Source organism: Helobdella robusta, assembly GCF_000326865.2.
Source record: "Helobdella robusta unplaced genomic scaffold HELROscaffold_3, whole genome shotgun sequence".
Classification (NCBI taxonomy): Eukaryota; Metazoa; Annelida; class Clitellata; order Rhynchobdellida; family Glossiphoniidae; genus Helobdella; species Helobdella robusta.
Genome location: NW_008704501.1, coordinates 6,193,709 through 6,205,638, shown reverse-complemented (window position 1 = coordinate 6,205,638; position 11,930 = coordinate 6,193,709). Strand labels below are relative to the sequence as shown.

Sequence of the window (11,930 nt, the reverse complement as noted above, 5' to 3'; positions counted from 1 at the left end):
TAAAAAGTAATTTTTTTTATTTTTACATTTCTTAACGAGCCTCAGCCCTCTCAATTATAAAATTAGAACGGTAAAGCTTCTATTTTAAAAAAACTTACAATTCAATTAACTTTTAATCAAATAAAAAAATATAAGTGAAGAGCAAAAATGAAACGAAAATAAAAAAGTTATTTTCCATGGATCCAAAGAAAATAATCACAACGAGCTGCCGGGTTAGATTTGTGGCCTTCAGGTCTACAGCAGACCCAAAACTGCTTTCCCTTGTTAGGTCCCTCCTTCTTCACCGTCCTCAAAACACAGGGCTCGTTGTGGCCCGTGCAGTAGGGAGATTTCGGTGGACCCTTCAGTAGCTTCCCCCACGATTCGTTCAGTTTTGTCGGTTTGGATTGAGGCGGTTTTGTTTCCATTAGTGAAGATGACTGAAAATAAGATGTTGCGGTGATTTTCAGGTTGTCCTTGATTAAGTTTGTTCTGTTTTTTGTGTCTTCCAGGCTGTCAACACTTTCGTCAAAATTCGTCTTAATTTCACTCGTCGAATGTGTTTCAGAGTTGGCATGCAACTTCTCACGAGAAAGAAATTTAATAATCGTCTTGCTGTCGGTTTTAAAATTAGATGCTTTTTTACACTTACCGCCCAACGTTCGTTTGTTATTTGTAATGCTTAACGGCGAGCCATGTTTATTACTTTTCTCGTAACTATCATTAATACTACCGATACTAAAGTTACTACTGGAGCTGAAATCACTAACACCACGACCGCTACCAGAGCAACTTTCTTGAGAAGAACTCAAGTCACCGCAGACGAAATAAGTCGACAGTTTCGTCTGCTTACCCGCAAACTGTGGCAGATATTTGGAACAGAGCGGTGGGCATCTTTCGGCAGGAATAACTCGACAGTTGAAGTGAGCGACGACAGGGCAATGATCGGAACCCATGATATCTGGTCTGATGTAACAGCTCGTACAGTAAGTCGAAGCGAATTCAATGTCAGCGAATATATAATCGAGTCGACATCCGTAGTTAGTGGCCCTGGCACCCGTTGTAGAGCACCAGTTTGTGAATAAGTTGGCAGTCTTCGGTTCAAATAATCTCAACAGATCAACAAATTTTGGTTGGCGTTCTTGGCGAAGTTGTGGCAAAAGAAGGTTGTTCTGTGGTGGAAGTGATGGAGTTGGAGAGCTACGAAGGAATCCGTCCATCCACTGCCGGCCTGGATCTTCCATGAACTCCTGAAATATGCATTTTTTGAACAATAAATAGTGTAATGCGATAAAAAAATAAATGGAAAATGGTTCATAGTGACCCGACCTGGTCACTGGCAGGGTCACAATGGTCAATAGGTTTATGGATTGTGTTGATGTCTCCTGCTATCACAACGTGCCTGCATGCATAGATAGGTATCAATCAAACTGAGTTTAATATCGTAACAAAAAGACAAAGAAAGATACTAAAATAGATATCAAACAATAAAATAGATACCAAATAGATATAAATAGATACAAAAATAAATGACCTTCCACTTTTGAGGAGTGCTTCAGCTCTGATCTGCAAAAGTTGATAGAACCTCAGTTTGAATGACAATCTCTCTGGCCTGTCTGGGTCTGCTCTTGGGCAGTAAACATTTATGATGACCAATTTCCTCTCTCTTTCTTCATTATCTCTAGCGAATGATATCAAACATATTGATATATCTATCATAAATATACACGTTCGTGATCACCATCTTTCCCTCCCCCTTTTTTCATTATCTCAAATAAATCATACATATTGAAGTAAACTGACATATGTATGACAAAATTTCTCTCTTTCTCTCTCTCTCTTCTTTATTTCTAACGAATAAATTTTTTAAAATATTATCGTGCGTATCAGTATCATCAATATTATATTTTATTACCTTCATGTTATAGCAAAAATAATATCAGCAAAGCTTAATGGCGTCAAGAAACGTTGAAATAGCATGAGAAACGCACAGTATAATATGCTCTGTCATCAAGCATCTACCCTCCCCATCCAATGCCAGCAGTTCATCATCAGAAAACTGGTTCAGGTCATCAGAAAACTGGGTCAGGCCATCAGAAAACTGTGTCAGGTCATCGCCAGAATTACCTACTTGTGAATTTGGGGCGTTCTGATTGGCTCTTAATTTCCCTGTCAGACCTTCCTCAGCTGATACGGGTGTGAAGTTGTTTTTAGCAAAAATTGCAACTCCTGCAAAGAAAAATTTTGATTGAAAATAATGATAATTTTTTAACAATAAGTTAAGAATTTAAACATTTACTATAAATAAACAAATGTGAATTTAAATTGTAATATAATTAAAAATAATGCTATAAAGTCTACTATGTCAATGATAAATACTCAACATGGTATAACTATGAAATACTAGCAACCTAGAAATATATTTAGTTAGAAACAATTTTTGAAAACATTAGGATTATTTAAATTCAACCTTATTTTGTTATTATATTATTATATATAATTAATATATTATAAATATTACTATAATTATATAATTAGGTAATATAAAAAAAAATAATTATACAGTAGCTACCTGAGTATCCAGATTTTACTTTAGAGTGGCTGAAATATGAATTGCATTCCTCCACAATTGCAGTGCTCCCATCAAGATAGTCCCCTATATATGTGTGATACGTTGTGATATCAGATGGCTGATGATATATAGATACTGTGATATACACCATATATTTAGTGTAGTATAATACAATAATGTATTGTATAATGTTATAATCTATCTATCTATATTATTCTTATTAAATCTATTTATATTATGTATATGTAATAAAATGATAATATGTGATATAGATAATATTATATGCCAATGTAGTATAATTTATTTATACAATATGAATATAAATAAAAATGAATGAAGGATAGGTTAAAAGTTGAAATATAAAATATGAACACAATCAGCGTCATTATAATGATTATATACTATTAATTATTATTATAATAATAATAAAAAGTTAAATAAAATATTAATATTATATAATAATATTATTTATATAATATTATTATATAATATTATACAATATATACTGTATTTCAATTTCATTTGATATTAAACATTGGATCCCATTCGGATCTCCACTGCACTAATTTCATCATACACTAACTAACCTGTAATTTTAGTTTCTTGCAAACAAATCACATCACAACCAAGTTCTTGAAACAATTTTTTTAGAGGAGTTTTGGACAAAGTTGTTCTTATTCCGTTTATGTTCCAGGTGGCAATTATCATTTTAAAAGTCTTTTTTTTCATAATTTTGTCAACTGAAAACACTAAAAATTTCTTATTATTTGATATTTTAGTGAAATTTCACCAAAAGCAGATTTTTAAATTTGATGTGTTTGTATTTGAAAAGTTAATTTAATGCAAAAAAGTCCAAATAAGATAAGATAAGTATTTTTATTTTACTTCTTACTGTTTAAGGTTCAAAACTATAAAACCCTGAAAATATTTTTTTAGTAAGTATAGTAATTATAATTGAAATAATTTTTTTGTTTTATATATGGTATCTAAACAATTTGATCGTAAATATTGAATTATAGACGTTGTCATGACAACAACCCACCACACATCGATATATATATATATATAGAATATTGTAAATATATATATATATATATATATATATATATATACATACATTCACATACATACATACACACATACACACACACGTACATTTCATTTATTATTCACACATACTCACAAGAGTGCTATATTAAACAAATATAAAACGAATATAACACAAAGGTTAATGATATAAGCATTGCTACTTAGATACAATCAGATATACCAAACGTTAGCTACATAAAATCACATGCATAGCACATTCATAAACATGCTATCACATATACTATACATGCTTTATACATGCAATGACATACACAGATATATTTATTACACGATCACATACAGACAGGCATATGTAGGGGTGTATGAACAGACAAACAGACAGGCACGTGTATATGTATAAACTGGCTAAATGTACCTATAAAACATAACGCACGGTTTGCTGGAGACTATATTAATAAACTGTTAGACATTCTTGAAATAAATTTTCTAGACAGAATAATGGTTGTGGTTTTTGTCTGCAGTCGAACCAGCTATATGCATGTTAACCTGCCCCAATAATGGATCTATCTGTCGGTACCAATGTCATCACGTCGAAAGTTAAACAGTACAGATTCAACAAATTTCTACTTCATAATCTTCCTCCCTCCAAACAACAGGCCATCCTTGCGTTTGAACCCTGCGTCGTGTCGTCGGTCAAGTACAAGAAACAGTTCAAGTTTATTGTGATTGAGAGAGACGGCGTCTGTCTGACGGAGAGTATTCCTAACACCTACAAGAAAGTTATCGACTTCGCTGACGTACTCGATGTTACGCTGGTTGGTATTTATTTCAACATTTACACGAATTAGTTTTTGTAAATTTTATTTTAATAAAAACAAATGATAAGTGATAATTGTTACACCAAACGAAATAACTTACACTTAATCATTATAACTTTTAGTTATTTTAAATTAAGATTTTATATATTTAATAAATATCATTACCCATCTGCACAACTAATAAATCGATTGCTTGCTTATTGTACTTGCAGGAATCTGATCAGCCTGATTTTTTGAAAGGAAAGGATCACGACGACTGTCAGCACATTTCAATAATATATTTGGCCAACAGAAAATTAGAAAAGGACATCACAGCAGAGCTTAAAAATTTTTTCGGAAAAAATAAAGAAACAGAAAAGAAGGAGAAAACCGTTAAAGAAACCACAGAAACAATTGAAAAACTCATCTTACCATCAATGGAAATATTCGGAAAGCTAACCGTAAGTGAATTTAACATAAGCGCAACACAAATTGCATCCTTAAAAAACTCATTAACAATTGATGATAAAAAGAAAAAATCAAACAAGTTAGCAAATAAGAAAGAGAATAAGGAAGCAAAAAATTTAGACGAAGCTGCGATTCTGCAGCCAAATCAGACCACTCTTATTCCAGTGGCGCCTCTTATTGCAGTGGTACCTTTTTATTACGACAAACTCAACCTGATAGGCGATAACGACAAACTTGATGACCTCCACAAAAAAGAATACATCATTATTCCATTGTCCAGCAAGCCAACAAATGACCCAGAAGCACTATCCATCGGAACCAAGTACGATTTGAACGAACTCAACTCCTGCATCAGCATGTCGTGTCTCATGAAAATTGGACTGAAGAGAGTCAAACTTCCCATGGCTGAAGCCTTGGAGCACAAATTTAAAGATATCAATTTCATAATGAGTGCAATGGATGCGTTGCACAAGGATGCTGAAGATGAGGAAAAATTGATTGAAGAATCGAAAATGATTGAGAACACCACCCTAGAATTTCTTTTCAACGATTGGTAATCTAGATTCTGTTAAAAAAATTAACTTTAAAAATAATTGTTGCATATATTTCTAGTGAAACTTTTCCAAAAAATGAGAAAAGTTATTTAGCAGAAGAGGTGTTAGATGTCTACCTGTTAAGCAGGCACTCGATGCTTTTTTTCTACCTTCGCCAAGCTTGGATTAACTTCAAAATGGTATGTATGTAGACTTCTTTGATTGTTTGTTTTGCTCAACAAAATATTTTTTGATTAGCACCAGGCCGAAAAGCAACCAATCTGGCAAAATAACAAACACCACGTTTCAACGTTTGTGTTCTTTGATTATTTTTGCTAAATTTTTTCTTTTCGATAACATTTTACACTTTATAATAGTCCAACAAAATGGGACAATAACTTCAAGAAGCTAGAATGTGAACTGACTGACTGGGCTAAAACGAAACTTAACTTGACAAAATGTAGTGAAATTTTGACGCGTATCATATACGAACTTGAATTAGACACCAAATCGAGAAAATTATTTTGGCAAGTTAGTACTAACTATATTGAAATTTTTTTTGATAAAGTTGAAGCGTTTTTACCTACAATAAACATTTCTTTATTAAAATATATTCATTAGGATGAAACACTTTTCTTGAAACTCTTAAAACTAGTTGAAATATTTAAAGATACTTTAATTATAGAAATGAACAATGGAGATGAACTCGTCAAAAAGTAACGAATTATATTAACAGCATAATCACATTTTTTAAATTCAATGGGAAATTTCAAGTACAAATTGAAAAAATTTTTCAAACAAGAATTCTTTTGGATCTCATGAAAATTTTTACTCTCTCACTCTCGGAGACGGAAGCGTATGAAATAAGAGTTGGTTACGTAATTAGGAATGATGGAGAAAATCTGATCAAGTTGATTCAGTGCATCGTATTTGCATGTTTGAATGCACTTAATGAAGAACATGAGAATGCCGAAAATTTAGTAACTCTTCTTATATTTTCCCTTTAAAACAAACTTGTTATTACGTAAGCTTTGTATGAAATTTAGTTGAATCTCTGACTAAAAATGTATACCAATCCCACCTCAATGCAGAATTTTTTGGTAGATCATACTGTCCATTCGGTGGGTTTACTTCATGAGTTGTTCATATTGTGTACACAAGCGCCATTCTGTCTGACGGAAAACGATAAAAATCCAGTTTGTCCGCGATGGTTTGTACAACACGCCGAAGCCAACGAAAATTTTGTAAGGATTTCACACTAAAACATCAATAAATTTAGGATAAATTTTTATTTTGTACTTTTACAGACAAAATTTGTCGACAGATTGATGGTGATAATCATGAGCTGCCTATCAAGCGAGGCCACAGATGAAAATGATCACACAAAACTAGACGGAGCATTGGTAGTTCTGCTGTACAAATGTTTCTTCGTTATGGGAAAATTTTTGATTTACGGTTCAAAATTGCTGAATCGGCTAAAGGCTAACTACACACTTGATTTCAGGTTAAACTTTCATTCCTGGATAAACAAATCGATACTGTAATACTAGTGAATAATTCAGTTATTCTAAAATACGAACACGAAGTGTATCCAATGCATTACATTTCAGGTACGACCTCAACGTTCATAACGTCAAACAGTCCCTTCCGAGAGATTGCACGCTATCTTATGACGTAATGCGCTTGCTACGTGACGTCAGCACACGAGTCTTGCTAGAATAACTACGATTGTAGTTACTATTACGTACAGAGATGTAAAGACGGATCAAAATTACAACCGACGCAACGTTATAGGCGTGGCCTTACTTAACGTTGAAAACCAGATTACAAATTGTAGAAAGATTCTTAAGATATGAAAATCGTGCCATCAATTTTTGCTTAAATGAATAAGAGCAGCCTTTATTAACTCACATGCTATTTTATAACCGTATTATCTTATCGACGAATATTTTTTAAATTCATTTTTATTTAAACATTTGTAGAATATACAAAATCGTATTATTTGACATCATGAATCTATGCAATGTTATTTTTTTCACTATTCAGAATCATGTCTATACATTTTGTTGTAGCAACTGTTTGTTGTGAATTAAGATTATTAACAATGACAACTTGAAAGACAAAACCCAGCTGTGTGGCAGTTGTAATATCTCTTCTTTACCATTATGCAACACGTTTTACTAATTATATTAAATAAAAACAGTTACAACAATGAAAATATTTTAATTTTTCTGTTCATCTAGAAAAAACGCTAAACACATAACAGCACAATTTTTTTTAGCTTAATAAGTGACAATAACAGAATTACATCAACTATAAAAAACAACAGCCTAAATAAAATTCAATATGTTATTTCAAATGAAAATCGACAACTTTTATAAAAAAAATAACACAAGCAAATTTTCTTCTTAGTTTCATCATTGTTCCACTCATCATCATCATCATCATCAACAACAACATCATTGTCTACCCACTCAGCCAACCAACCAATCAGACAGACAAAAACAAAATATTAATGATAATAATAGACACATACAGAATAAATCCTCAAAAAATTGTCACAGAACTCCAAAAAACCTCCAACAATTCAAAGCTTTCCTCATCACTTGGACTTAACGAATGACTGAATGCCCTCCAGTAGAGTGACATAGTTCTTGTGCTCGTAAGAAGTACTCCAATCAACGAGATCGTCCAGGAAGTCTGCATCCACACCTCTCTCCTCCAACATCTTCAACAGCATGTCATACAGGTTCTATCAAATTTATGTCAATGGATTTATCTATTACTATTTTTTATAATTAGCGTTATAATTATTGTTACAATTATTACTACAATTATTGCTTCTATTGTTATTAGTATCATTAAGTAAGCAGTATAACTGTACTGTGAAGTAATTGAACGTAGTGGTTTCAGTGAGCAAAATCACATTTAGTAAATCATGTAAGTATTGTAGTATTAGTAGTAAATTTAGTGAAATTTAGCGTTGGTAGAAAAATTGGTAATGAGTTAGTATTATCAGAAAACAGGTAGAAAGTATTAGTTTATAATTAGCAAAAAGTAAGAAACATCAGCTAGAAAATGATGCATGGTGGAAAGTATTAATGTGAATAGCACCAGGTAGTAGAGTAGTATTAGTGAAAAATAGGCAAAATTAGTGAACGGCAAGTATTATTAGTGGTAAAATTAGTGAGTAGGTAGTATAAGTAGAAAAATTAGAGAGTTATAAGAAGTATAAGTAGTCAAATTAGTTAATAATATGTAGTATTTGTAGTAAAATTGGTGAATAGTAAGAAACGTCAGTGGTAAAATTAGTAAATAATAAGTAGTAAAATGCATTAGAAAAATTTGCAGACCCCATCCATGACATTGCCGGACAGGGAATAAACATCATCGTCCCATTCCTGGTTTTTCTTCAGCAGAGCAACATCCTGAATCTCGAGCAAGTCTTCTGTTAATGTGAATGGTGTCTGTTGGTTATTCGCTCAAACATTAATGAGGAAACATAAATGAATATCATCATTTTTCTGGCTTATCATTCTCTCAAAAATACACCATCAATGTCACCATTTATTATTGATGTTATCAACCATAATTCAATCAATCAATCAATCTTCATTTTGCTTCCAGAGACCCGGTTCCCCAAGGTAAGACGTTATAAACCATAATTACTACAGCCAAAAAAAAATTAATTCACCAAACAATCATCTAAAAAAATCTAGCTCAGCTTTTACCAACAGATAAAAAATCAATAACTAAAATACTATAGGACACAAATTACAATACTTGAGAAAAAAAATTATGTTCGTGCTACAAATAAATAAATGCAATAACAAATGCGGCCAACAATAGCAACAGCACAAAAACCAACCATAGGCCTCTTCATTAGACGGTGTCTCATTAGACAAGTCTTCATGAGTTGGAAACACACAATGAATTGCCAGTTTCTCTTCACCACCCTTGTCTATCTCAATCACGAATGCTGGCCTCGAGACCATCTGACATTGAAATGTAATTTTTTTAGAAAATAATTTAAAAAAGATGGCAAAATAACATTTGAAATTAATGTGATAGTAATATGGAGAGTAATGAAACAAAATAGTAATTATACATACAGCAACATCATCTTCTTGCTGTTGCTGGTCTGTTGAGCTTAATAATGAATCTTCAACAGTGTTGTTCACATTGAATTTGATTGTTATTCTGTAAAAAATATTATGAAAAAGTTCACAAAATCAATAAATATTTTGTTGATGTAATTATTACTGACATAATTAATGCATTATTAAATCAATGTACCTAACATAACTGAATAGGACTATTTTAAAATATTATAATTTGTATAACACAAAATGAAAGTATACAAACGTTTCATTGTCTTGTTTCTTGGTAAGTACAACATTGGGACCTTCTGACTTGCTGACCTCAAAGCCTCTGACCTTCTTACTGATAGATTTGTCATGTTCTTTTTCTAGTTTGATTTCATCTTTCAAGTACTCTGCTAAATCTGCATCACCTTCACAAAAAACAATTGCAAAGAATTAATAAATACTTTTAATTAATTATTAAAAAGTAGTAAATATACTAGTAAGTCTAATAAAAAAATAATGAAATATAAAAAAGAATACTGAGTCTAATCTTCCAGTCTAACACTAGCAGAGCTAGACTTTAGAAAAGCTGAATCACTAATTTACAACTTTAACAATTAATAAACTATACTATAATTATATTGATTCGTTTAAGAAGAATATTCAATAATTATTAAACTGGCTGCCACTCATTACTATTACTACTTTTGTCACAAATGGATGAGATGATGAAATTTATTTTTTAAAAGAAAAAAATGCTTTAATTTAATTATAAACTAACCTGAACTGTGAAGTTGTCGAAGCCGGTTACATGAAGATAAGCAGGCCAGTTTTGGGCCATTTTTGAAAAGGACATTCCCTGTCAGATAACTTCTTGAAATGCTGCAACTGAGAAATCTGCAACTTTGAACATTTTTTACGAGCGACGCATTCGACCTGACGACAGCATTACAAAACGACTTCAAAACCAATCTAAACATGTTTGACGGAGATATTGTTAGGAATTTGTTGAAATAATTAGGAACCGGCACAGGAAAAGATACGATCGTCCGCTATCAATGACAAAACACGTGAATTAGATGCTATTTAGTGTTTCCGCTTCTGATAGATTCATTTTTAAACATGGAGTTGAAATAAATGGAGTTATATTTTATACACTAGGTATGTAAGGATTTGAAGAACCATGGATTTTTAACAGCCATGAATGAATGGAATATAAAGAAGTATGGTTTATAATATTGTATTGTTTAATAAACAAGAAAAATGCAAAGTAAATTAGAAAAATTTTGTTGATAGCATATTCTAGCTATTACATCATATTCCATTAAAGTTTGTAACTTTACAAAGAAGAAAATGGCCATTGAAGGGCTGTTTTTTTCAGAAACGGAATAACCATTTAAGCCAATATATAAATTAAACAAGAATATATATAGCATCATTCTTATTAAAAAATGTTATTTAAAAAAAGCTTAAAACGATAAACATGATTTAACACGTGCAGATACAAAGAACAGCTTGAACAGTGAATGAAAAGATGAACAAAGCCTAAAAACTGAAAAAATAAAAGCAAAAATGTGAAGAAAATGATCCAAAATGGTAATACATGATATATGACACATGATTAATTTAATGAAAATTTCGGGTACGTCATTTTTCAATTGAAAATCGCTGACGGACTTATCGGCTGTCATCAGGTGTCAAAATAACAATGGCAAGATTGGACACATTATAAGCCTGGAAATAATGAATCGTCCTTATCGTCACGGTCCCCATCGTCGTCGTCGTCGTCGTCATCATCATTTTTTGTTGTTGTCACCATTTTATTATGATTATGAGAATGAAGAAGATGATGTAGTTTGAGAGGATGATAATAATGACGACGATGATGAAAGGTCTGTTGTCGGTGACGAAGAGTATCTGGAAGATGATGATGATGAGAGGGATGAAGATGATGGGGAAGATGATGGGGAATATGATGGGAAAGATGATAGAGAAGATGATGACGACGATGATGATGATGATGACGGAGACGAAAAGTCTGACTTGTGTGCTTGTTCGTGTTCATCAAACATAGCTTATGACCAGGTTGATTGTGTGACTGCAGTGAAGATGATGATGATAATGATGACAATGAATCACAATCACCATCATCGTCGTTGTTATCATCATCATCATCAACATCATCATCGCATCATCATCATCATCATCGTCGTCGTCGTCATCATCATTGATCATAGAATATGCACTTCGAATTGTTCAACCCTAAACAATTGGGTCCACTTCTGTAAATGAAGAAGGTTATGATGATGATGGCGATGACGATGATGACGATGTTGTAAACACTGATGATGATAATGATGATCAAGAGAAATAAAATGAAGAAGATGATGAAGATGATGACGATGATGAAAATGATGGCAGTACAAACACTCAACGTGATGAGGAG

At 32.2% G+C, this 11,930-nt stretch overlaps 3 protein-coding genes across 3 annotated transcripts; 1 reads left to right on the top strand and 2 right to left on the bottom strand.

Moving 5' to 3' along the window:
- Window positions 1-3,347, bottom strand: HELRODRAFT_94522 (hypothetical protein). Its single transcript, XM_009021519.1, has 6 exons — window positions 3,139-3,347; window positions 2,552-2,635; window positions 1,971-2,208; window positions 1,514-1,660; window positions 1,309-1,381; window positions 1-1,229 (listed from the first exon to the last, which is right to left on the bottom strand). Exons 1-6 carry the CDS (start codon window positions 3,278-3,280, stop codon window positions 168-170), a joined length of 1,746 nt encoding a protein of 581 aa, XP_009019767.1. The 5' UTR covers window positions 3,281-3,347; the 3' UTR covers window positions 1-167.
- Window positions 3,348-4,209: 862 nt separating this feature from the next.
- Window positions 4,210-4,700, top strand: HELRODRAFT_152335 (hypothetical protein; the record flags this gene model as incomplete). Its single annotated transcript, XM_009021518.1, has 2 exons — window positions 4,210-4,416; window positions 4,632-4,700. Coding segments are annotated over 2 exons (276 nt in total), but the record flags the coding sequence as incomplete, so codon positions are not given.
- A 3,301-nt stretch (window positions 4,701-8,001) lies between these two features.
- Window positions 8,002-10,537, bottom strand: HELRODRAFT_188672 (hypothetical protein; the record flags this gene model as incomplete). The annotated part of the gene is made up of 6 exons (XM_009021517.1): window positions 10,266-10,537; window positions 9,765-9,912; window positions 9,512-9,599; window positions 9,268-9,394; window positions 8,753-8,847; window positions 8,002-8,151 (listed from the first exon to the last, which is right to left on the bottom strand). The coding sequence occupies exons 1-6, from the start codon at window positions 10,462-10,464 to the stop codon at window positions 8,002-8,004; spliced, it is 807 nt and encodes a 268-aa protein (XP_009019765.1). The 5' UTR covers window positions 10,465-10,537.
- Between the last annotated feature and the right edge of the window lie 1,393 nt (window positions 10,538-11,930).